Raw genomic sequence first — 27,876 nt, forward strand, 5'->3', positions numbered from 1 at the left:
AGCAGTGGGACCATCATAGTTTTAGAGCCTTTTAGGGTACAAGTACAGGTCGCACCGTATATTAAAGGAAAACTCAATCAAATAGAGCAGCCAGTGTGCCGAGTTTTTACCTGAGGTGTGAGTTGTGACTTGCATTGGATGCCACGCGAAGCAGGCGGTGATAAAAGATGCACCTGAAAGATAAACCCTAGACAGAGAGAACCTGAGGAAGGAAAGCATTTCCTAATTAATGGCATTGGTTGATGATTTATTAAAACAGGTGAGGAGACTATCCATTTTGTATGAACCCTGGCCCTGACTGATCGCCACTGGTCAATATTTATCGAGAAGTGTTACTTTGCAGATAGCAGCTGGGCTGTGACGGCTCCAGCTGGCTGTTCCCTGCTCACCGTCCCCCTCTCGCCGCTGCACAGCCCTGTGCTGGTTCGGAGGAATGCTCTCTGCTCACAGATGCAAGCAAGCACGCTCCTCAGCTCTGTATATTATGTTTTCTGTTCTTCCTTTTGCCCCTTGAAATTAGCACTCGCCTGTTATTTGTTGCATCACATTACTTTGCTGTTGTATTTATAACAAACTGAGGGAGGAAGTCAGCAGTCACTTCAGTTAGCTGCTGTGTAAATGTGCAGCCGAGAGACAGCCCTCAGCCCTTGTGTATGAGTGTCCATCCATGCCAAGCAGCCGTGAATAAATTACCACTCTTTTACTCTCTGGGAAGAAGTGAGAAATAAAAAAAGTCACCGGGAGAGACCAAAATCTTGTTAAACTGTCATTGCACTTGATCTTGTCCACAGCCAGCCTGCAAAGAATAGAGGGGACTTTCTGTTACTCAGCAAGCTGGTTTCCCAGCGCTGGAGCAAACCTACCTTTTTACGTGATATGGCACATTCCCTTTTGTGCTGTCATCACTATTAAATTCAAATACAGATAAAAGGATTTAATTTCAGGAGTGGGAAAGTGAGTGTACTTCAGCCCCTTAATCTCCATGCAGTTCAGATTCCCCAGGACTTACACCGAGCGTGTATATCAGATAAAACCACACTAATTGTGTTCCTTCCTTTTCTGCCCCCCTCTCCCTGTTTTCTTTCTGTTGATCTGGCACTGGATGTTTGGAAACTGCAGAACTCTGTTTGGAAACAAGATCAAGTCGGTGGCCAAGAAAGCATTCTCAGGGTTGGAGGCCCTGGAGCACCTGTGAGTAACCCACCATGCCTTGGAGTTTGGGGAAGGGGGGCTGCCAAAAGTAGCTGCCCGAGAGATCTGCTAGCAATTTAATAGCGTCTTTGTAAACTGAGAAGCCAGTCCATTTGTGGGGGCCACCTGCTTCCTTCTCATTATAAGTCCGCCTCAACTTTGGCCTTTTTTTTTGCCAGGAACAAAGTTATAGAACATATGGCAAATCTGCATGCTCTTAATTTTTTTATTTGTTCTTGGATGAGTATCGCCTTGACTAGCACATTGCTTCTTTGCAGGCTGTTAGCAATGAAAATATGCTATTTCAGATGTAGCCTTCTCTCTTCCTCCCTCGCTCCAACTTCCTCCTAAATCTGAGCTCTGGCAGCGAGACATGGTGCAAACGACTGCGTACGATGCAGGCACTGAACATCCCCATTCAGCACAACTGCCTTAGAGCGATTTGCAAGAAGTAAATTTTGGCTGCCTCTGTGTAGTTTTTTTTCTGTGTCCCAAGGCTGATGACTCCAGCAGTGATTCATTAATAACTTCCTTTCTGAATTAACACAAGTTAAAGTGTGTGATTTTTGCTCTGGATGTTTTATTGGCTGTTGATCATATGAAATGTTGGTGCCATTGTGGTTGTACTGAAGGGTTAGGGCTGCCTGACTGGGGGTAACATTCCCAGATAAAGGTTCCCTTATTAATGCTCCACTGAGATTTCTCTGCAAGCAGTGCTTGTCTGTCCTGCATTTCACTTACTAAACATAAGCCCTAAACCTGACACTATCCTTTTTCAGAGAACAAGTGAATTTTTTAATCAGCAATAGTTGTGAGGGAAGCTTTTAAGAATATCTTCTTTTGGAAACATTGCAATGTTTTTCTAACACAGTAGTATCTGCTCAAAGTCACTTTCAAATAACTTCTCAGATGCCTTTTAGTGCAAGTATTTGCTTTCTTTATGTTTGCTGAAGCTCTAGTCTGGGATATGACATTCCTGACTATCTTTGGTTATTGAGGGGGCTGAGGAATTTCTGAGCTATGGATGATGGAGGTAGCTGGGACTGAGAAAGTGTGGTGAGAAGATGGGGTAGGGAATGACTTAGTGATTTATTCCCATAATTTTCGTTGGTTTACCTTTGTTCTGCAATACTTATTCAATATTAGCATTTTGTGGAATATAATTTCTATGAATCGCAAGTGCATATGGCTTTAATAAAGAGCTACCAAATCACCTGCTTCTGGAATCATTGCTTAAATATGGAGATACTTTGTCAGAGCCATAGCATCTCTTTTGCTCACATTGCCTTCGGTTGTGTTCTGCAGGAACCTTGGGGATAACGCCATCCGCTCAATTCAAGCAGATGCTTTTGCCAAGATGAAGAGCCTGCGGCAGCTGTAAGTAATCGGACTGCACACACCATTCAAGAGGCAGGGATCCTTCTTGCTCTGGACGTGAGAAGTAGCATGTTGTTTCCAGTGGAGTGTTATCCGCATTACATTTCATTTATTTCCTCCTCTCCTCTGTCCTCCTCTGCAGGGTATTTTTACACATGAGTAGATGTCACAGGAACATCTTGTATTTAATAGTAAGTCAAGTTAGGTGATTGGAACAGGTTCTTCCAGCAGGTTTGCATCTGTGCAATTATTCATCTCCGCTCAGGAAGTCCAGCCCTGGTCCTGTTAGCCATCTCTCCTTCTCACACCGCCACTGATTTAATTCCCAGTGGCCCATCTGCTCCTTTGCTGTACCTATGTTTAGGATTCACATACAGTACTGACATTTCAGCGATAAGCACCGTTTGAACTGGATCCACTTGTCATCCAGCCTTCTGGTGTAAAAATACAGATGTGTTATCAGAGCTGCTGCTTGTGCTCCAGGGTGGGGCTCTGCGCTGTTATCAGACACTGTTTCCAGTCTTGCCTGGTTTACTTTTCTCTTCTTCTCCATAAATATTTAATCCACTGTCAGTGCATTGCTACACTCTGGAGTAGTGCAATGTCTGTGGAACAAGAAATCACTTCTTTGGGCACATTCAGATTCTTCTTCCTGACACTGGAAATGGGAATGGGATGGTCACTATTAGCAATGACATTTAGTACCAGTGACTGAGGAATGAATAAGATAAACGTTGCTTGTCCGCTGTTTGTTTATCCACCTCTATCTTTTGCACTGGCTCTTGAAACAAAATTGAGGTGAAAGACTGTTCTTATTAGAGCTTGTGGGATCCCAGATATTGTGAAGGAATCTTTATACCATGGAAGAGGTGTCTTTTAGATAGGGGATGTGTACATGCAGAATGCATTGTACTGAAGTCCTAAATACGAAGGGTCTCTCTGAGCTGTTCCAGCCAGCAGCGTTTATGCCATCATGTGTGTTAAGGGCTACACATTTTTGTAGGACAGCGAAGTGGACAAATTTGGAAAATCAGATCTCTATGTCCCCTCATTCTTTCCTTCTCCAGTCCATTTCTTTCTTTTCCCTTTTTCTGCCTATTTTCAGACCAGGATTTCCTGAGGTTATCAGGTAGAAAAAAGGGAGGAGATTCACATCTTCTTAGAACACAGTGCTGGACTTAGGATTCTGCCATGCTATTGATCTCCTGCTCCTGCACAACTTGCAGTATTGCAGGACAGAACTTTTCTCTGTGGGGCCATTTTCCCAGTCTCTGAGGCACCATCACATTCAATCTGAGGGATCAGGCTGGGTTTTCCTAGGATCTTGGACGAAACCAGACCGAAGTCTGAATTCCTTGTTGGAATTCCTTCTCTGGCCTCAGAGTGATCCTGAGCCACCTTTTGGCCCAGAATGTTTAAAAAACAACTCTCGAGGCTTCCTTTTGATTTGCCCCTTTTTCACAGCTCTTTTCTTAACAGAAGGCATGAAGTTACTGTTAGGAGGCTGAGAAATGTTTTTGTGTCTTGCTTTCCAAACTAGTCACTGTTCATATTGGGTTTACACAAATGTCTTTGGTCATTTCTCTTCCACTGCTTCTGTGAATCAGTAAACACAACATCAGCTACACCGCCTATCCCTGGTGATGCTGATGGGTCAACATGTGCCTTACAGACGGGCAGGGAGGGGCCTCTTCACTTACTCCTCTGGTGTTGGCCGCTGCGGGAACTAAAGGTCTTACAGCAGGAACTTGGCATCTTCTTCAGTTCAGTTCAGTAAGTCCCGAATTCAGTCCCCACCAAAGATGCTCAAAACCACAGAGGCAGAGAAGGAGCACGTGTGGTAATTACATATGAGAAACTGGAGCAGGACGGGCTGTACTGTTGACTTGTGCCTTGGCTGCACGTCTCTTTTGTAGGTGATCTGCCTTGGTTTCTCTCACTTAAGCCAGGGATGGGTTTGCTCGTGTGTTCCTGGAGATCACTCTGGAAGTTGGCTAATAACTAAAAGGCGCTAGGGAGTGTCACTGGAGTACAGGAGTGGGTTGCTCTGTGTGGAGATGAAATACTGTTTAAATGTGTTATGTATTTAACGTCACTAGTGCTTCGGTGACAACCCTGCAGTCTTTTTTTTTCCTTCCACCCGTGCTGGGGGCGGGGAGGGAGGAATGTGTCTAACATGAAAGGGCTGTGAGCTTTCCAGCCTTCTCTGCGTGCAGGACTCACAGCAGGGTCGTGTTGGTTTTGTTTCCCTGCAGCCACATAAACAGTGACAGCTTCCTCTGCGACTGCCAGCTGAAATGGTTGCCCCAGTGGTTAGTTGAGAAAGAGCTGCAATCCTCTGTGGTGGCCACCTGCGCCCATCCTGAGTCACTAAAAAGCAAGAGCATTTTTGCCATCCTGCCAGAAAGTTTTGTGTGTGGTAAGTCTTGCCTGTGTGCTTTGAGGTTGTGTGAAGGGTAGGACTCACTTGGGAAACATTTTCTTTGACTACTAGCATGTTATTACGAGAGGGTTTCTGTTTTGTTTCGTTATCCAGTGGGATCAAAGGAAGCCCAAGCCTGCATTTTAAAAATTTGTCACTGGCTACAATTTATTTCCCACCAAAACCACACAGCGCATTGCTTGCATCCAGTGTGTTCCTTACAGGGCTCCCAGTGTTCAATCAAAGGGTCTAATGCTTGTTCCCGTTCCAGACGAGGCTGCACAGAGACTTCCCTGGTCCTCTTGGTTCGATACCACCAAGACTGCAGCTATAATTTTTTTTCACTCTGCAGTGTTCTGAGCTTCTTCCGTGGCTTTGTGTTCTTCACTCATCTTTCATCCCTCTTGGAAATAACTAAAGGGTTAAAAAAAGAGAAAAAAAAGCAGAGGAGAATCCCCTCATCACAGCTCAGTTTTGGGGGCCAGTAAGGCATTACACATGAACCAACTGGCTAACAGTTGCATTATAATCTTGCTTTTCGTATCCTACAGGTGTTTTTTCTTCTAAACAGCACCTACTGCTGTTCTCCCACCCAAACACTGCAATTGACTGCACCTGAGCTGTGGTTGCAAAGCAGCTTTACTTAATACCCAGCACACACATAAACATCTACTACCTCTCTTGGAAAGAAACATAAATGATCAGAGGAAGCCAAAAGCGATGCTGCTAATGCCTCCAGCTTTAGGGCAAAGTAAAGGCCTGGTTTGGTGAGCCAAACCCTGTGCTGTGGAGCCAACCAGTGTGGATCCTGGGGGGAGCTGCACATGGCTGTTTGATGAAGGAAAAAATGAGCTTTTGAGAATGCTATTTAACTAAGTTGGATGCATGACTTGCATTGAACACAGAGCAAAAGCTTTGTTCCAGCTGGTGTCCCCTGTCCCTCTCGATCCCAGGGTGGCAGGGCTCTGCCTAGGTGGCCTCTGAGCGAGTCTGGGAGGCTTTGCTGTTCATCTGGAAGAAGAGATCATGAAGGCTCCATCCTTACAGCAACATCACAAAGCGAAGACAGCTTTGCTTCTCCAGTGCCTGCCAAGTCCTCCAGGCACTAGTACTCCTGGTTCCAGAGGCCTGGTTGTTTAATTAAACCTTAGTCAAATATTAAATTACACCATTTGTAGAAATCTAATAAATGAATCTGCTTGGAACCTTGCTAAAACCAACAGTCTCGAGGGCAGAGAGAAAGCGTGCAAAGCTTTCCACTCCAGACGAGTGACAGGCAAATACAGCTGCTTCTGCTTTGACAGCGTGTGCTGCCGTCACCTTGCTCACAAGAATTTATCCCCAGAAGTGGCATTTGCAGCACTTTTAAGTGTCCTCCTGCTCTCCCCTCCTGCTTCACGCTAATGCAGGCCTGGAGGTGAAGTTTTAATTTCAGTATTGCTCTTCATGCATGGGTTGTACAAGGAAGAATGTTTTCTTTGGACCACAGTATCTTTCCAAGGTTCGGCTACACTGGTGAAGAGAGCTAGGCATCCTGTAGGTGCTTGAGGATCATGAAGTGACCATCTCAGTCCACTGGTTACAGAAGGAAGCAGAGGAACCAGAGTCCCAGCTTAGAGCAGCTGCTCAGTGGAGTTGTGTGTGGCACATCTGCACTGCAGAGCCAGTCTCGGTGGCGGAGTGCCTTGCAAGAGAAGCTGCCTTCCTGCTGTAGACAACAGTGGATGTAAAAGCAGATGTGCTATAACGTCTTTCACTTATGCACTGCTCATTTCTTGTTGCATCTCTCTGCTTGCTCCAGTCTTCCACATAGTCCGGGACTAACTAGGCCTGTTGCTTTCTCTTAGATGATTTCCCCAAACCGCAGATCATCATCCAGCCTGAGACGACGGTGGCCGTCCTTGGGAAGGACATCCGTTTCACGTGCTCGGCTGCCAGCAGTAGCAGCTCCCCCATGATGTTTGCATGGAAGAAAGACAACGAGATGCTGCACAATGCTGAGATCGAGAACTTTGCCCACGTGCGGGCAAAGGATGGTGAGGTGATGGAGTACACCACCATTCTGCACCTGCGGCACGTCACCTTCACCCACGAAGGGCGTTACCAGTGTATCATCACCAACCATTTTGGCTCTACCTACTCCAACAAGGCCCGACTCACTGTTAATGGTGAGTAGGAAGCTGCTTTCTCATTCCTTTCCTCAGCCTGAGCTGGTACAGTTCTCTGGGACCCACTTTTGGCAGGTAGTTACTCCTGAGGGTCCATTCCTGATGGTGAGGAGCTCCAAACCTCTTCACACCACCAGCCTGCATCTCTGTGGATGCTGAGAAATGCCCAGCTTGTGATGGCTTCCATCCAGCCAGGCACTTCAGCACGTTCTGAACAGCTTTAGCCGCCTCTCTTTGGCTGTTCTCGTGGAGTCTCTGCCTAATGAAATGGGCAAATGCAAGTGAAAATACAAAAGGATACAAAGAGAGACTGTAGCCGTTCAAAGTTGTCTATAGGAGAGATAATGGGGTTTGTTTCCAGGTTAACCGCAGAAGAAAAGTAGCCTTCATCCCAGGTTTGATGATCCTCAGTGGGGTCTTGGACACTGCGGACAGGTATACGCTGCAGAAACACAGTATTAGTCCCCAGCAGTTTCGATACATCCTGCAAAAGCAGCTTATCATTTACCATCCTCTTGCCTATCAGTAATGATGATACCCATCTCCTGTCCAGGAGGGAAATCAGAACTGCCCAGAAGATGGTGTTTTCCCCATGGAGTTGCTCATTCCTTTTTCTTGTTTTTCTTTCTCAGTGCTGCCCTCATTTATCAAAACTCCCCACGACATCACCAGCCGGACAGGGACGACAGCGCGGCTGGAGTGTGCTGCTGAGGGACACCCCACCCCACAGATCGCCTGGCAGAAAGATGGGGGCACGGACTTCCCCGCGGCCCGAGAACGCCGCATGCATGTCATGCCTGACGACGACGTCTTCTTCATTACGGATGTGAAGATAGAAGACATGGGTGTCTACAGCTGCACGGCACAGAACTCTGCAGGGTCTGTGCTTGCAAACGCCACCTTGACCGTACTGGGTAAGATGCATTGGCGTTGCAAGAGACCAGGTGGTCTGGAAGTAGAGACTGGAAGGGATTGCTGTTCGAGCTCTTCAGCAGTTGCAGATACAGAAAAGGGGCAAAGAGGCAGTGCTCTGCACTAGTCTTGTTTCATTCTTTTACGCTGTAGTTAACTAAGGAAAAATACTGTGCTAATTAAAAGGAGGAGCTGTGAGTTGCGTTTCCTCACGTGCTAAGGAAGCCCCTCCAACCACTCTATTTCCTGCTTGGGAAAATTACTTCAAAAGGAAATTGCACTCCATCTCTTGTTCTATGAAGTGATTCATGTGTGTCAGCCATTGTCCCTCCTCGAGGGTTTCTTTGTTGGGAAGACTTACCAACGCCTGGTTATGGGAAGGCCTTGGTTGTGATTGTTTAGATCTGTTGTGGCTTGCAGCCGCCATGCTCCTGGGTACCTGGCCGTGGAGTGCCAGCAATCTGTATATTTATCTATAAGAACATCAGTTGCATTCAATTCTATTAAAAGAAATCGGTTGTTACGCTGTCCCCAAGAATTAATTTCTGTGTTTATTCTCCTGCAGAGACACCGTCTTTGATTCATCCACTGGAAGACCACGTAGTGTCTGTAGGTGAGACTGTGGCTCTTCAGTGCAAAGCCACGGGGAGCCCGCCTCCCCGCATCACCTGGCTGAAAGGCGACCAGCCCCTCGTCGTGACAGAAAGGCATCACTTTACCTCTGGCAACCAGCTGCTGATTGTTAGGAACGTTGTCTTGGAGGATGCTGGGAAATACACCTGTGAAATGTCCAACACCCTGGGGACAGAGCGTGCACACAGCCATGTGAGCATTTTACAGTCTCTGGGCTGTCGGAAGGACCGTACCACTGTGGGGATCATCACCATCGCCGTGGTGTGTAGCATTGTGCTGACGTCTCTGGTCTGGGTCTGCATCATCTACCAAACCAGGAAGAAGAGTGAAGAATACAGCGTCACCAACACAGGTAGCCCTGGGCTCCTGCTGAGGCTTTCTCTGGCCTTTTGTGCTGTCAGGCTTCCCGCTGAGGCTGGATCGGCAGGTCAGGTAGCCACACAATCACACTGGAAAAGCAGTTGGCTTATCTCAGTGGTTCTCTTGGCTTGGAAAGCTGGAACCAGCTTTCAGTTGCTGTCGAAGCATGTTCAGAGCTGCATTTCTCCCCTTGGCTGGCTCTTCAGAAAGGTCTTTTCCACTTGGCGGTAGTTACATGCATTGCTTTGCTACTTTGATTTTCCATGACCATAAACGATAACTATTAGGACAGTCTGGATTATGTCCACGATGCTGGGAACCTGTCTTACTTCTTGGGAATCTCTATTTTCAAAGACTTCGTATTCAAAAAATAGAAAAATGAGGCTTTGAAGCTGGATTCCCTTTTTCCATGTTGCCCGTGAGAGCTGTTGTAGCCCTGTTGATGAGGGGCATCTCTCACTTTTCCGGGGAAGAAGCAGCGTTTATTGCTTCCTACTGATCTTCAAAGGGGATAATTTGGTGCTGCAATAAGTGTTGCAGTGAGAACAGACTCTTCTGCCTGCGACATTATACAACCTCTGAACAGGAGTATGGAAGAACCAGCCTAAGGCTCACAGCCCTGCTGGCATTTGCAGCTTTCTGATGTATCACCCTTGGCTTCAGATATAGTACAATGTAGGATTTTAAAGACGTGGGCTAGGCAGGAAAGTCTTGGATACCATATGATCAGTGCAAAGTGTAACTGGGGATTTTCTCCCATTTTTCCAGCCCTGAACACCTGGGCCTTCATGCTTTGCGTAATTGAGTTTATTTGCATGACAGGGGAAACTGAAATTGCCTGACATAAAATGACAAAAGCCAAGGATAACTAAGGAGCTTAGACTTACCTGCCTGCTTCAGTGAATCAAAGGCCCTGTTCTCCAGAAGTCTTTTACTCCTGACTTTGGGAGACAGAGGACTTGAGTCAAATGCGGTACTTGGAATTTCAGGGGAAAAGGAAAGATTTATTTGCTCTGAAGAGACAGTTCCATCTCCACCTACCTGGTACTGACCACACCAAATGCAAACACCCAAAATGGCTTTATCAGCACGATATCTCACAGCTTTAAGCTTTGAAAAATCGGGAGTGAGGCTTCTGAGGAGAATGGAGTGTTTAGGCATTTCTGTTTCCATTGCATCTACAGAAAATACCAGTGATAGATCTGATCCCAAATCCCTCTTGAAAATGTGATTTTTACGTGTCTTTGGAAACAAGCCTTTGTATCCTATTAAGAACTGACATTTCTCTGCTCCTGTTGCTCTAGATGAGACTATTGTGCCCCCCGACGTGCCGAGCTACTTGTCTTCACAAGGGACCCTGTCTGACCGGCAGGACGTGGTCGTCAGAGTAGAAAACCAGCAGCCCAACGGGCACATAGACAGCAACGGTGAGAACCCGCTTAATTATTTGTTCTGTAATGCTGTATCTGAACTTGATACGAGGAGGGAGAAATCACAGAACAAAGTACTTCTGTGCTTGTTATGAGTTATCGGGAAGATCTGCATAATGTAATTCTCTAGCTACTGCATTTATGCAGAACAAGGATCTGTCTTTCACTTCACAAAGCTCTCCTCTAGCTGTCCTCTCCCCATCATGACAGTGTTCATACAAGCAGGCTGCTTCAGTCAGGCCCTAAGGACTATTTTTTTGCTAATTTTGGATTAATTCTTTGGCACTAGAATTAGCCGTAATTAAGCTCTACTAGAAAATACATAAACAGTGCCTGTCCCTGCCTTCAGGCTTAGGAATTAAATGCTGGGATTTTACTGTATTTAAACAGGTTGGGAAGGAAAATTTAAGCATTCTGGACCAAGATTCTCCTGAGATTGTACAGCATCTTGTTCTGTTAAACATTAGCTTAAAATTATTATCTCCATTGCTATTTTTTCTCCCTCTCACAGCTTTTACAGTAGAACTAAGACTAACAAGTCATTCAGCTGGGAGCAGATGGTTGTAATCTTTAGTCAGATGGTTCGTTTGTTACAGGTATGTGTCAGACTGATGCTGGAAGGTGTCCAGATGTTGAAGCTCCCACCGTAGGTTGCAGACAGCCAAAGCTGTGCATTGGCTATAATAAAGACACTTGGAAAACTGAAGATGTGGCGGATGGAATGCTTGTTCCAGATAAGACAGGTACAAAGCCCATTAATCTGGAAAGGTATTTTGTGTTTGTACAGATCAGAAAGCACTCCAAGTCAGACAGCATTAAGAGAAGAAATGGTTACCTTCAGAAAAAAAAAGCCCAGAATGATTCTCAGGTGTGAGCAGAGTAAATTTACTTTCTCCTGCTTCCTTTGATCCTCAATCAAGCTTGGATAGTTTGAATTTGAGGAACCATCAGAAAGACGAAAGCTCCCGATAGCCATTGCTTGCAGCTGGCTGGTCGGTATTTTGATTTGAGCTCTTCCTAAAACGTGAGAGCAGTTCCAAACCAAAGGTGTTGAAATTTTTCATGCTCCTCAATGGGGCTGTCAATTTCAAAGCTCAGCTATTTTTTTTTTCTTCTCAAAATTTAACGGTGGTTTTTGGCACTACACCTGCCTCTGCTCTTTGCCAATTTCTTGGGTGTTAAACTCATACTTTGCTATTTTTAGGATGTGTTTTCTGTTCTGGTGCTGTATTGTAACATCCGCAGAAAAACAGTCAGTGAAACAAATTTTCTCTCCAGGAGAAACTGTAAAGTTTAATAATAGAAAGTTGTTGAGTACACTAAGGAAATTATCTTTCAACATTTAGAAACTCCTTCCTGCTTGCTGCTTTGAATTCTTCTCATCTGTTACTAGCACTAAAAGTAATAAAGTATCTTGAGATAACAAGATGAGTTGACAGTGATCCCTGCAAAGCAGCAGCACAAAAATAAGAAAGGTAACTTTGGTATTTTAAAGCAGGTACAGGAAGCTTCCGCTTTCTATTTCTGCTCTGACCAGAAAGTCTGGAAAAGGAAATAAATGCACAGTTTATAAAAAAAAAAGTCACAACTTCCTTGGAGTTAAAACAAAAACTACTAAATGTATTAATTGGAACTACCTTCAGTGATAGCTACAGGTATTTACTAGCCCTATATAAAACCAGAAATGTCTGTGTTAACTTACGGAGATTCCCACACTGTGGAGGGACAGAAAAACTAAGTGGCGCCGCCTTTTCTTTGTGCACGTTCTGTGCCTCAGTGCTGACAACTCCCAGCTGCTTCATCTTTGTTGTTTTCTCTTCCCCCTGCCAGGCTACGGGCTGCCGGTTGTGTGCACGGACTGCAGCGGCAGCACGGACAGCATGAACGTCCACATCTACCCCAAGGAGTCGGAGTTGTACTCTGAGAGCCTGAAGAATATGGATAATCCCTACCCCAGCACACTGAGCAGCAAAGAACGAAACAGGAAGAGGGGTGCAGGCACCAGCCTTCTTCCCCCTCAGCCGTGCAACGGGGTTGCCAGCGGCCCGAGGATGGAAACGGACGGGACCCTCTACCCCAGCAACCACGACAGAATAAGACCTGCGAGCACGACCAGCCCGCTGCTGGCAGACAAACACGGTACGTCCTTCTTTAGGGATGTGTCTGTCTCCCCAGATGCAGTATGAACCATCTGGGTTGTAGCAGAGCCCTGTTTCTGAACTGGCTCAAGGCCATGAATGGTACTGGCAGGGTTGGTTTGACGAGGCGCGCTGGCGGGACGAGCATCAACCCACCCCACTGGTTCTTTGCTTTCTTGCAGGCTCTTCGCAAGCAGCACCGAAGCCTTCAGAGCTCAACAACCTTAATTTGGTGAGAGCTTCACCAGCAGGAGGGTCATTAAAGCAACTGAATGTGCTTCCTGAAATTTCCCCAACACTACTGGATTTGCAGAGCGAAGCAGAAGTGAAACAGGCTCTGCTGTCCAACGGCTGCGCACCCACACCCAGCGACTCCCTTCACGAGTTGAAGCCACCGAGCACATCGCTGGACTGAGAGGACAGACTGCCATGTGCAAATTAACAAACACACTATTATTTTTTTTAATTTTTTTTTTTTTTTTTTTTTTTTGCACAGAGTATATAGGCTACTTACTTCTACCTCAAATCTTGAACTGATGACCTGTCAAAGGCAAACAACTGAGGTATGAGAAACAAGCTTGTATGGGGAACAAACTCCTGTTCGAGCGTCATCTGTTTGTACATAGTTTAAAACTTCCCTGAGAAGTACGAAGCGTTCAAAAGTTGACTTGCATATGAAGCACATAAATGCAAGGGATTATTGTGTAAAGAGAAAAGTATTTGATACACTTGTACATAAGAGTTTTCATATATAAATATATATATATATAAAAATATATATATATCTTTTACAGAGGCTATTTTAATCTTTAGTGCATGGAAAACTGAGTGAAATTTTACAATTTTGGCAATATTGTTTTCAGTATCAGGTTGCTGTTAAACTTTGTGAGAGAAATAATTCTGGTGCCTTAAATGCATAAGCAGAACTTCAAAAAGCCAGACTGCTCCAAAGGGATTGTCCTCTTTTCGATGGAAGTTCCTTTAAATCAAGTATCAATTGGGTTACTTAGCACAAATTTCCTTCCCCTTTGAGATTTATTGCACTTAACACATTTAAACCGAGATCTTCAACTGGTTCAAGTGAAGTTTATAGGAAAAAAAATATGCAGTGAGAAATTACCTAGCAACCTGATTTTTTTTCCTGTTGGTGGAAGAACTTAAATTCCATTACTTTTCAAAACTGTGTGATATGTTGGAGTGGACCACACAAGAGGCACTAAATAATTCAGCAACAGTGGTGCAGAGCCCCAAACCAACCAGACGAAATGGCTGTTGGGAACAGTGAGCAGTCATTACCAAAACAAATAATTTATGCAGTAAACTGTGGGGTGGTCTCATGTATTCAGAAAACATGATAGCAGAAGGCCTTATCTGCCCACAGGTGCTGTTACAGCACTGATCACCTACAGACTGAATTGCAGGCATTTCCCCTCCCAAGTGGATGCAGTTTTACCTGTATAAGGTGAATATAAAGAGATATAACCCAGTCCTGTTCAGAAGGAATAACCTATGACCAGTCTAATGCATTTTAACACCTCCAAAAAAAATACATCTATTCTGGAGGGGGCTTGAAACCATAGAGCTGTTTTCCTAAGCCAACAGCTGTACTGCTCATTCTTGTCATATTTTTAACTTTTGTTCCTGCAACAGAATATTTTGCTTTCCTCTTGAACACCATTACCCCTGGCTGCAGCCACACTCTTTATGTGAAAATATACACTTAACTGACTTAGGCTGCTTTGCGCAGCAAGTCTGGGCTATTCATTTAAAAAGGAAACTGTATATTTATGGTTGAAAGTACTCTGTTAAATGGACATATCCCAAGTATTTTTATTTGGTCTTTTAAGTTCATCCATGAATGGGGGGAAAAAAAAAGAAATACCCACCATGGTCAAACAGATCTTTGTCGCTTCCAATGTCACTATGATGCTTTCTATTTATAGACAGGCTGCTTTCTGTTGGTGTTGGTACCTGTGGATGGAGGACTCCCTTCCAGTTACTTGTAATTTGAGTTCTGCTAACATGAGGTTGCTAACTCTGGTGATGACTACTTCAGGGGAAGGTTTGGTTTGTTTTCTTTGGTTTTTTTTTTTTTTTTTTTTTTTAGGGGAGTGTTATTTTTTTCTTTAGGAGCAACTCAAATGCCAGTTCCACTGAAGCCAGGTCTGGTGGAAATCCACCTTTGCTAGTGCTGTGGCACAAGCATCCAAAATAAAGGCAGAAACATTTAATTTTCTGTTCAGATCCATCACTTAGCGCTGCTGAATCTGCCCGGCCTTACCGTGAGGAGCCCCCACTGCCCGTGAGGGACCGCACTGCGGCTGGCAGCAAGTTCCCTGTAGCCTGGGCAGCCGAACTTGACCTTGATGGAGACATAATTCCGCCAGGTACCTGTCTGCATCAGCTCCCGACTATTGACACGTTTGCACTTTGAGACAGGTGGCGAATTATGTTGAGTGCCAAGTTACTGAAAGCAAAGGAAACGGATGTTAGAAAAGAATAAACCGAGCGTAATTTTCCCCTTTACTAAAGGGAAAAGTGCTGCAGACCTGACTCGCAAGGTGAAAACGGTGACATGGGGAAGATGGGAATGATTTAAGTAACTCATTTTGCTGGCAGAAATGTCATCACCATTGCAGATACAAAGCATATTTGCCACATTAACATTTGAAAATAATGTTTCTGAATAAAGTTAACTGCCTAATGTTATGACTTCCACTTAATATGTGAATTTGCTGCTTCTAAGAGGCAATGTGAAAGAGGAAGTATTACTTTTGTGTACAAAGTTATTTATTTATTAGAAAATTTGGTACAATGTTGTACATTGAAAAACATGTAAGATATTGAAGTGTCTAACAAACGGCATTGAAGTGTCTTTAATAAAGGTTCATTTATAATATTACAGCTGTTTTGTTGAGAGTGAGCTTTTGGGAGTTTCAGTTCAAAACTAAATAAAATTCTAATCCATTGCTATAATCTTTTCTGTCTTTCTCTGATGAAAATGAAGACTATCTGCCAAAATACCTGCTGGTGAAATTAGACCCACAACTTTACCATGAAATCCTGTAGATCAGCCTGGGACTCTGGCAAGGGGCTGAATTGAAAGATGCAATAAAGAACTTGTAAGAAATACATTTATAATATATCAACTTGCCAAAGTATCTGGCAAGTGCCATCTATAATAGCACTGAAAACAGAAGAGATGGGGCATGTGCATGTGTGTCTAAGTATATAAGAAAAGTGGGGCCAGGAGAGCCCTGCACTTGGCTGCAGTTGTGAACAACTCTAGCTTTCTCAAACCAATCTCCTATGGAAATGCCAGAAGCAGCTTTGGAGATAAGCTTGGATTCTTGTTTTAACAATAAAAAAAAAAAACAACTCTCAATCTGTATATTTAAAAAACCAAAGCTTTTCCTCCTCCAAATTATAACTTTGGATATAAAGCAGATAGATTTTCTGAGACTACCCTGATAAATCCCTTAACACGTGTAGGAGTTAAAATATTTTAAAATGGAAAAGAAAGAGCCTTTGGGAGGCTGTTTTTCTTATTCTGCATTATCCAAATAATGGCCTAAAATTAATTTTTCAAGTTTTGATGAAGTTGAAATAAAACATTGCTAAAACTCAAGGCAAACGAGCAGTAGAGAAAAAAAACAAAACACCAACAACAAACCGACAACACATCTTAAGGCTTTTTTCCTCCTGTAGTCCTGTAACTAAAAGCATCATTTTCAGCAGGATTAGACAAATCAGCGTGTGCCCGACTGCCTGCCAGGCTCTCACTTGCCTGGTGCCATCCCTGGGTGACCGTGTGGAGCTGGTCCCTCAGCACTTGGGGTCCATCTCTTCACCCGCCATTTTTAAATAAAAGCCATGATGACAAAAATTGATTATGCAAGCATTAAGTAAAAAAAAAAAAAAAACAACAAAAATCCAGCATTTGCACCCAAAGGCATGATTATTTTCAGCTCAAATAATTAAATGCACCAACTGTAGTGGTAGCTCTCTCATTGCGTTCAAAGAGCTTTAATAGAAAATATAAGTTTTTGAGACAGAGTAATAAATCTAACCCCCTCCAATTTGTTCTGCTGTATATTTAAAACTTCTTAGACAACCGTAGAAGCAGCGGGAAGCGCTGCTACACCGTGCCATGGGAACGGGGAGAATTAACCAGCCAATACGGGACTCGGCTGAAATTCCCTATTTTAATTGAAGATTATTTTTAAGAATTATGTCCTTTGTTCCGTATGTTTTACTTGTTTGCCAGTTATTTTCTAAGTTTTGGCTTCAAGAAAAAGTCCTATTACTATTTCATGAGATGACAGTTCAATAAAACATCCAGCCTTACTAAGCCTGGCCCCTGTTTGCAGCCTGTTCTCTGGGCGGGGGCTCAGGCTTTGCACATGCCCGCCCTCCCCGTCCATTCTCACACTATCCCGGGTTGGCATTCACTCCCCCCCAGCCAAAACTCCCCACACCCTCAGGCCTTCCTGAGGAGGCGAACAACCTCCAAGTTAAACCGCAGCCTCAGGGAAGCACAGCATCCGTCAGCCCAGGTGCACATGTGCGGGGCCACCAGGCTGAAGCCGGTGGCCTCGGTGGCACCCACCTCCTTACCCCCCCATGCGAGGAGCCCCATGGTCTCCCGGCACCACAGCCGAGCCTGGGCAAACGCGTGAACTGCCACCGCCTGGCCCGGCCCCTCTTGTCCCGCCGCGCTGGCGCAGCCAACGAGGGTCTTCGGTGGGTGCCAGAGTTCAGCTTTGCCTGCCCACTGTCCCCACGCAAACACCCTCTACATCTAAACATTTCCAAGCATCACCCATCAAGCCGTTGGTGTAAATTCAGCCAATTTCCCCCCTCCCAGGCTCTGGTGCTAATTTTAATTGAGTAACTTCAATAAGGCTTTTTCACCAAGCTCATCCCTGCACTACTGTGGCCACTACAGCTCTTTCCCGACACGAGAGCAAGAGCAGAGGTTTGCTCAGCCTGCCGGCAGCGAGCCCTCAGCACCCACCAGCAGCAGCACTTGCCCGCTCTCCTGCCTCCCCTTCTCGTCCTGCAGCATTTCCAACCACCTGCTCCTTCAGCTACTGAGGGAGGAAGACCAAAAGAAGGCAGAGCTGCATGTCTAAGCACAGGCACAGCTGTAAAATAATACAAGCCCGTGCTTTTACTGGAGAAATGTGAGTCTAATTAATAAAGCTGCACTGGCTACCACACAGGAATGCTTGCTGAGCACCTGTAGGTATAAACAGGAATATAAACTTTCACAAATACGGCTCAAATCAGAAACAAATGGATTATTGTCTTTTACAAAGAGCTCTCCCAACCTGGAATACTTTCAGTGCTGTTGGAGGGCAGCGGGCTGTAACTCTATCGGCCCCTTCCCCGACCAGAAAAACTCTCCCTGTGTTATGAGGCAGGTGCCACTGAATTATGAAAACTCGCTTTATTTCAGCCTCTCTGCTCAGCCCACGATCTGGAGGTTTGCAAAACATTTCCCCTGCAGGAGTTCTAATAACTAACGCCTTTCTCAGCCACTGTAATTAGCTGTTTACCCCCCAAACATTGCTTTTTTGGCACGACTCTCTCACCATGAGCTCACTCACTTTCCATGCAGGGAAATTTCATGTTTGGGAAATTGGATTATTGGAGGATTTACTTTTCTTTAACAGTCAAAGTGGCTCTCAGCCTGCAGAACAGCTGCGAGGGGTGGCAGGAGGAAGGCTGCGTTTGCCAGTGGACTCCTCCTCCAGCTCGGCGGCTTCTCCAGTTCTCCAGGACCGGCCGGGCTGGGTCAGAGCAGCAGCTGCCGAGTCTTCTCGTATGTCCCCAGGAAGATGAAGCCTCCCAGGCTGATGGCCGCCATCCGTGGGACAACACCTGCGAACAAGCTGGAAGGCGAAGGAAAGCAGTTTCAGAGGGCAAGCGGAGAGCGGATGCTGCACGGCTGGCTGCTGGAGCTTCGGGAAACAAAGCCAAGAAAAATTCTCTCTTGCTGGTTTCTTTAATCCCATCCTGTTGCTCACTGACGGAACCTGTCTGGGCTTCCTTAACTGAGCACTCCCAAGCCTGGTGGCTTTTAACCCCTCCCCACACTCCTCAGGTGCAGAAGCAAAGGTGCAGGAGGCTGCGAGCCATGCTGTGGAGCTCAGACACATCCCCACAAAGGGCTGCAGGCAGATGGGATGTGTCCCATCCTCTGCTGCCCCCATCCAGCCTTGGCAGAGGGACCCCCTCTCTCTGCCAGGAGCCCCCCACTGCAGTGGCTCATTCCCAACAACATCCAACGGGGACCAGCAGGAAGGGAGCGGGAATGGCTGCGCATTCAGCTGCCATGATTTTTAGGTGCCTGATCCTAATAGTTCTTGGAAGTGACCAGGAAACTTGTGTAAAGCCAATTGCTCAACACATCTAAGCTCACAGTTGGTTTAACAACTTCAGGATAGGTCAGTGTATCCTCCCAGAGGATCAGAGGCTTACTTCATTGCAAGCCAGGATTAAACATTAGGCTCGAATCTGTTTGACATCCCCCCGCTGGTCTATCGCCTGCACGGCGAGAGCCCTTCGCAGCACGTTCTGCTCGCATCCGTGGGGACACTGTCATCGGCTTCTTCCGAGCACAGCACGGACCTTGTAGGAGCATGTCCGCAGTGGGACAAAGTGTAATTCCTGGTGAGACAGGGCTGTGCAGGAGATGCCCACAGCCCCAGGGCTGCTCAGGAGCTCTCCCCTCCCTGCCCGCGCTCAGCTACTCACGCTGCACCGGGGAAACCTCTGGCTGCAGTAACGCTGCTTTTTGTTGTAATGAGCTTTGCTAAGGAGCCTGGAGCACACAGGCAGATGGAAACATTTTATGGCTTTACTAGACAGCAATTGGGTCTATTACCATAATGACAGCTTTAAAACAGAGTAATTTGTACAAGGCATGTATGGACAGAGTGCTGATAGGGTAAATCCTGCGGTGCAGCATCGCTCTCGAAACACGCACCATCCTTCTCCCGCCAAATTAGGCGGCCCTTACCTCATTACAGGAGCAGTGGCAGACGCTCAGTTATAGAACAGCCCACTCGAGACACGGCTATTACACAAACGGGCAGATAACTGAGTTACCCAGAAGCTGCACCCCTGGCAACCTCTATTACTAACCATCACTTCCAAGAATCCTGGCCCTGCTGCCCCCAGTTTCCCTTTCCCACCTGCCGCCCATGGCCTCTCTGACCCACGCGTCCCCCGTGGGCTCCCTTCTGCAGGCAGGGAGAGCTACACAGCTCCAGGGCTGTCCTGAATCCAGAGAGCTGAGCTCTGCTGCGGGCCTGATCCAAACTGGTCCCTGCTGGGCCACACCTGCCCTCGTCAGCAGATGAGAGAAATTGGGGTTTTTTCTGCTGGCTCCACCAGAAACCTCTCTGGTGGGCACAGGTCTGCCGCCTATTTGTATTTGCTGTCTGTTTGCACAGATTTCACCTGGCACCCTGCCGCTCCTCTCTCCACGGCTGTGTTTTCCCTTTTGCTTAAGCCATTCTCCCAGTTACTGGTCGGACCCAGCACCAAGGGCAGGAGGGCTTCACCCCCACCTTCTCATCACCAACATCTGCCATAAACACACAGCACATCAGTGACTGCAAGGACCAAACACGGGCTTTCAGGTACAGACACATCGCGCTCTCCCAAGCTGTGTGAGGAACGGCTCTGCAGGAGCCACAAATCTGCGAATCACGCTCAAATCCCAGAGCAAGGCCTGGCTGCAGGTGTTAAACCCGCACCGCGTACCCTCCCCAGCCACATGCACACCCTGCAGGGTGCAGCTCTTCGTTTCAGGGCTCTCAGCCTATCAACACACCTAATCGCACAGTTCCAGCAGCAAAAGTGATGTTTTGGGGCAACGATTCGGCAAACCAGAGCAAATTCTTTCTCAATAGAGACTAACCAGAACCGCTGTCTAAAGTTACTCTTTATAAAAGGCGCTGTGGTGCCTGGAGGCAGCAGAGAGGGACCAGTCCTGGAAAAGGTGCTGTGTGCTCAGCCACAAAACCTCTGCACTACACTCCAGACCAATGAGGTGGCCACACTGAGAAAAATACCACTTTCATCTGACTACAGCTTTGCACTGAGCTCACTCCTGCGGGCAGCTTGTGTTTCACAAAGCAGCAAGCCCTGGGCACGGGGGCTGCTGTCACCACTCACCTCGGCGAGATGCAGCTCTGGAGAGCAGTGTGGTCCATGTCCACCCCAACCAGGAATCTCGGTCAAGGAACAGGACACCTGGTGCAAACCACCAGCTCTGTTCCCATCTACACACAAGCTGGGACAAACCATCTCACTGGATTTATCTAATAACTCTTGCCTTTCTCACCAGCCACTGTGAAGCTCCATGCACAGTTTTCAAAAGCCACCACCTTCTTGTGTGAAAAGCAGTCGGACAAGAAGTAAACATGTTTTCATGCGAATGGCTTATCTGATGCACTGGCAAGAGTGAAGAGGCGCACGGATCTGCTCGCTCCATCCCTATCCTACCTCCCGCCCCAGGCCTGGCTCTCTCCGGACAGAAAGGGATGTGAAATTTCTTGGCATGAAGCAGAGGGATTTACTAGGTGCAGACCAGGAAGCTGAGCCCTGCACTCTGGTTTTAATAAGGTGGCAATAAGCAATGCATCTTTCTGCCCTTAGAATTCCTCCTCTTCAAGTATGAGATTTATTAGAGGAGCCATAAATCATTTCATGTTGCAACTGGCCAAAAAAGCCCGACATTTTTATTGGTTTTGATTAATAGATTTATAATTGGCAGCAGGCATGGCAGCCTCTGCGTTTATTTTTCCCAAGACTTTCTTCCTTTTCCTTGCAGCTGATGCAGCTTGGCCTCCTTTACACGTTACTTTTTCTCCAGATCGCTTATTGTTTTGATTTCAATTGAATTGTGTTCCCTTTGGTCCTAGTCCATGGGCACTATCTTTAGGCAGTTTAATTTTGGGTTGTTTAGAAAAGGGCACTGCTGAAACACCCTGAAAAGAACACAAACATACATTTTTATTTTCTGCTGTTGGCTGGGGAAAGGGGAAGGTTTCCGCAGCCAAATCCATGCCTCTTCACACCCTTCAGAGCTCAGCTGCCATCAGCAGCATCCCAGCCACTTTCAAAATGTGCCCTAGAGTCCACCAAGCCACACAGGACCCAAAACTCATCCACCACCGGGTCACTTCATCATCTCAAAGAGCCAACCTGAGACAACCCATCTCTGAGCACTGCTGGGGGGCACAGCTGGATGTTTTCCTGGAATCGGTGTTCAGGAACTTCCTGCAATTTGTTTTTAACTATTTCCCACATGTGTAGAAAGAGGACTGAACTTTTATTAGCTGGGCAAGCAGAGATCAGATATTAAGAGAAAACTGACTCCCGCAAAGCTGCGATGTGCAGGCTGCTTCGAGCCAACAGTTTACAAGTGTTAAAACAGCACCCTGAAAGCATCGGCCACATCAAACAGATTAAAAACCTATGAGAAATTACAGTGAAAAGCCCCAAGTAAAGCTTCCAAAAAACCCCCGTTTCTCTTCCAGGCCAAGGGCAGGTGGGACAAAAGCCCTACCAAAGGAAGCACAGGTTCAATCTCATGAACCAGAGGAGCTGTTTAAGACATATATTCACTACAAGTGGTCAATAACTGGTATGACTCATGCACTAAAAGAGGGCAAGGTAGCGTAAATGAAACAGGTGCCTGTAAAAAACAGTAATCATTTATAAGCCTATAACACCTCAAAATGTTCTACAAATGCTAGCAGAGGACTTTTTGTTCACAACACCGGTCAGAAGAGCAATTCGCTGTCTCAGGACTGGGTAAATCAAGGCAGTTAAGAGACTGGATCGACATCACCCCAAACTTCTACAGCTGGTCAGAAGAAAGGGCAGAATATTTCCACACCCTGCTTACAGGAGGAAAGCAGCCGGAGAGCTGTGTGTGGCTGCTCAGGCTTACTCTTTGCATTCAAGTCTGTCTCAGATAACTGGCATTTTTGCAACAAGTGCCTCACTGCAGAAATCCAAGTGGGCATGTGCTCAAGCCCAGACGTGACGGGAAGCTCAAAGGACAAGTCAGGGAGCACAGGGCTCCCTTCCTTCTGCTTCAGCTCATCCCTGCTGCTGGCACCACGTGCTCCCATCACACTTCACAGTAAGAACAGCCAATATAAAGGAACAGGGCGTGAACTCTAACTTGCTGGTGCTTTCAAATCAGTAGGAAATTGCCAGGAGGAGGAAAGGACCGTCCATAAGGGACATGTGGCTCCTACGCTGGCCTTCCCTGACATCTCAGGAGGGATAATCCACACACCTCAAGATCAATCTGTGGCACTCAGTGCCACAAGACAGTGTGCGTGCCCAAAGTTTAAATGGATACAAAACACAAATGCACACATTCATGGAGAAAAGCCCATTAAACACAAAGGCACTCCTACCTCCAAAGCCTGGAGCTAAGCTTTGAGATTGTACCACGGATAAAACCCCAATAATGCCTTGTTTCTGTGCTCTTCCCTGGACATTCCTCGCAGCCAGTGCTAAAGCAAGGACACTAGACCTCCCTAGAGGAACCTTCTTGCTCCTAGCTACCTGAGAGCTGCTCCCTGGGCATGTGTAGAGCAATTAAAAGTCTTCTCTGTATGACAGGATTTAAATATAAGCAGACTATCCCATCCTCTCCTGCCCCACAACACACCCAGACACACAACACCCGAGATGCGCTTCTGCAGAATGTCCTTACCCTGACAGGCCTTGTGTCCTCCAGATGTCACCAAGGGTGGCCAGAACATTCCCGCTTGCGTTCCTGGAACCAGCCTGCACCACAGAAAGAGAGAGATGGGAAATTGTTGGCAGAGAGGTCTAGTTATTTACTGAGCTCCCTGGTTAGTGCTACTTCACAGCAACTACAGACATCCCAACAACCTTAGCTCAGCCACAGGCAAAAGCTCCTTGTCTCCAGGAATGAGGCAAAGGGCAGAAAGGGAAAGCAAAGCATGGAAGAACAAAATGATGACTCCAAGGTCACAGAGCTGGTTAGTTACAGAAGTGGGGCTCCAGTCCCTTCTGCACTACACCCAGTTCAACATCCAGCAGCTGACGCTGGAGTAAGCAGTGTCAAAGCACCAACAAGCAACTTTGCTGCTCACTGCAAGAACACAGCAGCCTCGAGATTTACTTAAAAAAATACATAAGTAGTGTATTACATGTGAGAAATGCCTTGAGTGCAAAAAAGGCCAAGCAGCAGGGCTACAGGCAATTAAATTACATGTGTGATCTAGTTAGTGTGAGATGACTAATGTAAAGATGCTGTTTGAATGGTCTGAGAACATCCCAAAGCGCCAGCATTCCCTTACCAACGCTGACCTGGTTGCTCAGGACAGCAGCAGACAGAAATGAAATCCAGTTCTTACAGTTTTATCGCCAACACTATCCAAAGGCAAAGAAGCTGCAGCATGTACAATACCCAGCAATGAGATACACACCACAGCAACATGGTGAGCACAGATGTGTGAGACTCGGCTGGGGAGGTGCATGTCATCAACAAAAAACCACCCCCATACTGAGGGACATGAGCAATGCGGTAAAAATCATCCACAGACCCTCTGGGATGCCTGACCTTTGCCAACACAACAGCTATTTTCAGGGCAGGGAAAGGCTTTAGGAATATCTACCTGCTGAAGGCTTTTAGCCGTGGGGCTGCTTGGCTCTGCTCTGGATCAGCGAGATGCCGATGGGAACAGTAGACTTACTAGCAGTTTAACTACTTACTAAACTTACTGATTTTATAAAGCAATCTTCCTTCTCCCCTGGTTGGCAGATGTAAACCATGACAAACTCCATGGCTTAAAATTTTAGGACAGAAAATCCAGTGCCAACCCTCCTCAGAAAAGACACACAAACACACACTCAAGCCCAACAATTATCAGAACAAGAGAGGAATAAATCCCTGATGGGAAGTTTAACTTTGGGTGTCTGACTCTGCAAGGATTTTCTCCTAAAGACACTGCAGGAGACTCTGGAAGCCTGGCACAAGCCTCAGCCCCTCTCAGACAGCTCTCTTGGGAAAGGACCAGAAGAGCAATTCAAGGAAAGGAACACAACAATTTCATTAGTTCTGCATGAGGAACCTGTTCACATCTAATCCTTCCTTCAAGGACAAGAGCAGAAATCGTTATTAATAGGTGCTGGATTTTATTCTGTAATGCCCATAGAGAAACTGTAGAACTACCCCAGCCATTCACTGGCGTGTCTGCTGGCCTCCTTCGCCCTTACCTTTGCCAACATAATTCTCGTCTTCGCTACATCGAGAGGTGTGGTGACTGCAGCTGCAAATCCACCTGAGCAAATTAAAATACCAAACACAAGTGAGACATTGTTAGGTGAATATGAATGCCACACTGCCTATAATTCCCATGGCTGTGGTCAACACTGCTCCATTATTAATGCCTACAGCATGTTTCTTCGCACCAGAGTCCAGGTACATTTATCGAAGGTCTGTACACAGAGTGTTTTATTCCTGTGTGTTGACTTAAGGAAACAGCTCTATACTAGTTAATTGTAAATCCAAACATCCCCGTTGAGATTACTGTCCTTTTGTTTTGAGCTCTGTACACATATGAACATATGAAGTTGGAAGGATAATGTTTCCAAACATCTATAGACAAGTTTGAAAGGAAGAACTTGCTCGCTCATTTGCAAAAATTGAGAGAATAAGCTCATCCTACTGTGCTACGCCTTGCCAATTAATTCCAGCCATTCAAATGCTAGAAAGAGAGGAAAGATGCTCTGCACCTGAGACACACAGGGGCAAAGCTCTCCACAAGATACAGACAGGCTGGATCTGGACTTCACCTGTCAGACCTGGGACTCTGTTTCAAGGAAAAATGATAAACCAGTGTTTGGGATGGAGCTCATCTCCAACAAACAAGATCAACTCCATTTTGGAAAACAACAATGCAAAACTGCCCATGCGTCTCGGAAATTGTCAGAAGTCTGGTGCCACAAGTGCCATCATCACCCCATGGGCATTTTTATTCTCCCTAATCACTTCCCAGCTTCACCCTTGGAGCTCATCACTTTCACTCGGAGCAGCCAGCTCAGTTGTGGTTTTCCCCCTGAAAGACAGGAATCGTCAGCTTAACCATCTGCACGTCTCACCCACAAATCTGTTTGTGTCTGTCTCCATATTTTAACCCTGTGGTTACAGCCTGGCCTCTGGTGCTACCTAGGGATCAGCTTTGCTGCTTTTTCTCCCAGGATCTTATTCCCTTTGCCTTATTTCCCCATCCTAAAATTAACTCTAATCTCTCTCTCTCTCCTCTGTTCACAATATTTCAAGCAAGTAATTCATAATGAGGAAGAGTAAAAGAGAAGGAAACTTTTAAAATGCAGGAGCAGTCCCGCAGTAAGTGAAGAAAGAAAGTGGAGAAGAGAGAGACATTTGTTCTGAAATCTCTCTCTCTTCTTCCTCCTGTTTTTTTCTCTGGAGCTTGTATAAATCCTGTATTTGCTACAGCAGGGAGCAAAGTGACTCCAAAGTCTGAAGCCTACACAGTACCCAGGGAATAAGCTAAAAATAACCTGTTTTCTGTTCCAAGTTTTATGGAATGTAGAAAAATCGATCTCTTTCTTTTCTTGGGAAGGGGGAAAAGCATTTCTTTTAAAATCTGTAAAGTAACAAAAAAAAAAAAAATCCATCTTCCCCACTAGCTTGAGTTTTTACGTCCAACTCTCTCTCTCAAGCACCTTGGCTTCAACATACTAAACCCCTGCTTTATGTTAGAAAGGGATCACGCCAGCTGGTACCCTACATTGACTTCCTACAGTTAATTAAGTAATGTCCCATGACAGTGCAGGAGATGCAGGATCTCAAACAAGAATAGCAGGGAAGCCGAGGTAGTGAACAGCCCAAAACTCCTGGTTTAGGAGCAGCTTCTGCTCACGCAAGCTCGGCCCATCTGGTTCACTCTGCCGGAAGCTTTCTAGCAGTGATACCTCACTAAAAAGCAGAAAAATGGGTTGTACTCAAGAAGCCAAAGCAGAAACTATGAGTAAGTTAAACTAAATTCCAGCCTGTTCTTGGATCTTCTTTAAGGTCAAAAATCTTTTTACTGCGAGCCAGTTTTTGAGTAAATGACCCAAAGGCTTTGAGAGAATGATCTGGTTAGAAACTTCGGTACTCGTGTCAGCGATGTATTTTTAGAACAGTAAAAATAATCTCCATGGAAAATAGTGGCTTTTCAAGTCTGGATGTAGAAGCCCTTCCTTTGCCCACAGACCAAGATAAAATTCAACAGCAAACCACATGGTTGTCAGGCCTGTATCAAACAAAAAATCTCAATGCATCACTCAGCTACAGAGTCGACAGTAACACTTAAGTCACACTACCTTATTTCCCTTATCGGATCCCAGTAATTTTTTTAAGCATTTGTTCCTAACAGTTTCTTACTGGTAGAAGCTTCAATTTTGGCTCATAGAGTGATAAGAACAAACACAATTTATCCTGATATGATGTTCTCAAATTCTTATCTGAAAGGTTTAATCAAAGCTGATTGGTTTTCATTTTTTTCCCCAGCTAACATCTGGATGTTTCAGACTCTTTCGTTATTAACATTTCAATGTTTCTTTTTCCATCACCGGGAAGTATTTGGTACAGATTTACCAATCAATTTAGAATGACAACAGCAACAATAAAATGCTTCATAAGCACAACAAGCGGCAGGATAGTGGCTAAATTAAATGCAAGTTTGTCTATGCTTGACAAAACACAAGATTAAAGCTAGCATGTGTTGGGAACCGCATTTTATTGAAGGCAGCGAGTCTGACAAAATGAATGAGCTCCAGCCTTAACCCTAAACGTCCAAGGTAATTTCAGAGTGACTTCTTCAACGTCAGTACACAGGTATCCAAGAAGAGGCCACGGCACTAGTGAGGTGCTGCTCAGTCCCACCTACTGGAACCAGGTAAAGAGACTTAGAACTTCAGAATATTAATCTGTATCAAATTAATACAAGAGATACAAATCTGTACAACCAGAGTCTACTCATTCAAAATAGGAGGGCTGTGCACTGGACTGTCTAATACACAGTAAGGGCCAACAGATCTTTAAGTCACTCGTTTAGTCTATTCCTGCTGCCACTGAATTCTCCAAGAGCTGTCCCATAAGGCTGGAGTCTGCTCAACTAGTCAGCAGCCAGGAAAACCAGGTATCAAAGTATCAGGTGGACAAGAAA

The 27,876-nt window shown here is 45.7% G+C and overlaps 2 protein-coding genes across 2 annotated transcripts in view; one reads left to right on the plus strand and one right to left on the minus strand.

Annotated features, from left to right (window-relative positions):
• The window catches only part of LRIG1 (leucine rich repeats and immunoglobulin like domains 1), a 97,528-nt gene extending 81,928 nt beyond the window's left edge, over window positions 1–15,600 (plus strand). The window contains exons 10-19 of the mRNA XM_065642303.1: window positions 1,120–1,191; window positions 2,497–2,568; window positions 4,824–4,987; window positions 6,838–7,158; window positions 7,791–8,072; window positions 8,636–9,055; window positions 10,368–10,490; window positions 11,090–11,236; window positions 12,324–12,632; window positions 12,814–15,600. Coding sequence (XP_065498375.1) covers window positions 1,120–1,191; window positions 2,497–2,568; window positions 4,824–4,987; window positions 6,838–7,158; window positions 7,791–8,072; window positions 8,636–9,055; window positions 10,368–10,490; window positions 11,090–11,236; window positions 12,324–12,632; window positions 12,814–13,046 — 2,143 coding nt within the window. The 3' untranslated portion in view covers window positions 13,047–15,600. The remainder of the gene's footprint in view (window positions 1–1,119; window positions 1,192–2,496; window positions 2,569–4,823; window positions 4,988–6,837; window positions 7,159–7,790; window positions 8,073–8,635; window positions 9,056–10,367; window positions 10,491–11,089; window positions 11,237–12,323; window positions 12,633–12,813) is intronic.
• A 2,732-nt stretch (window positions 15,601–18,332) lies between these two features.
• The window catches only part of SLC25A26 (solute carrier family 25 member 26), an 86,179-nt gene continuing 76,635 nt past the window's right edge, over window positions 18,333–27,876 (minus strand). The window contains exons 8-10 of the mRNA XM_065642304.1: window positions 24,917–24,981; window positions 23,385–23,458; window positions 18,333–18,528 (exon numbers count right to left, since the gene is read on the minus strand). Of these exons, the coding sequence (XP_065498376.1) occupies window positions 18,432–18,528; window positions 23,385–23,458; window positions 24,917–24,981 (236 nt within the window). The 3' untranslated portion in view covers window positions 18,333–18,431. The remainder of the gene's footprint in view (window positions 18,529–23,384; window positions 23,459–24,916; window positions 24,982–27,876) is intronic.

The sequence above is a fragment of the Caloenas nicobarica genome, chromosome 11 (genome assembly GCF_036013445.1).
Source record: "Caloenas nicobarica isolate bCalNic1 chromosome 11, bCalNic1.hap1, whole genome shotgun sequence".
Lineage (NCBI taxonomy): Eukaryota > Metazoa > Chordata > Aves > Columbiformes > Columbidae > Caloenas > Caloenas nicobarica.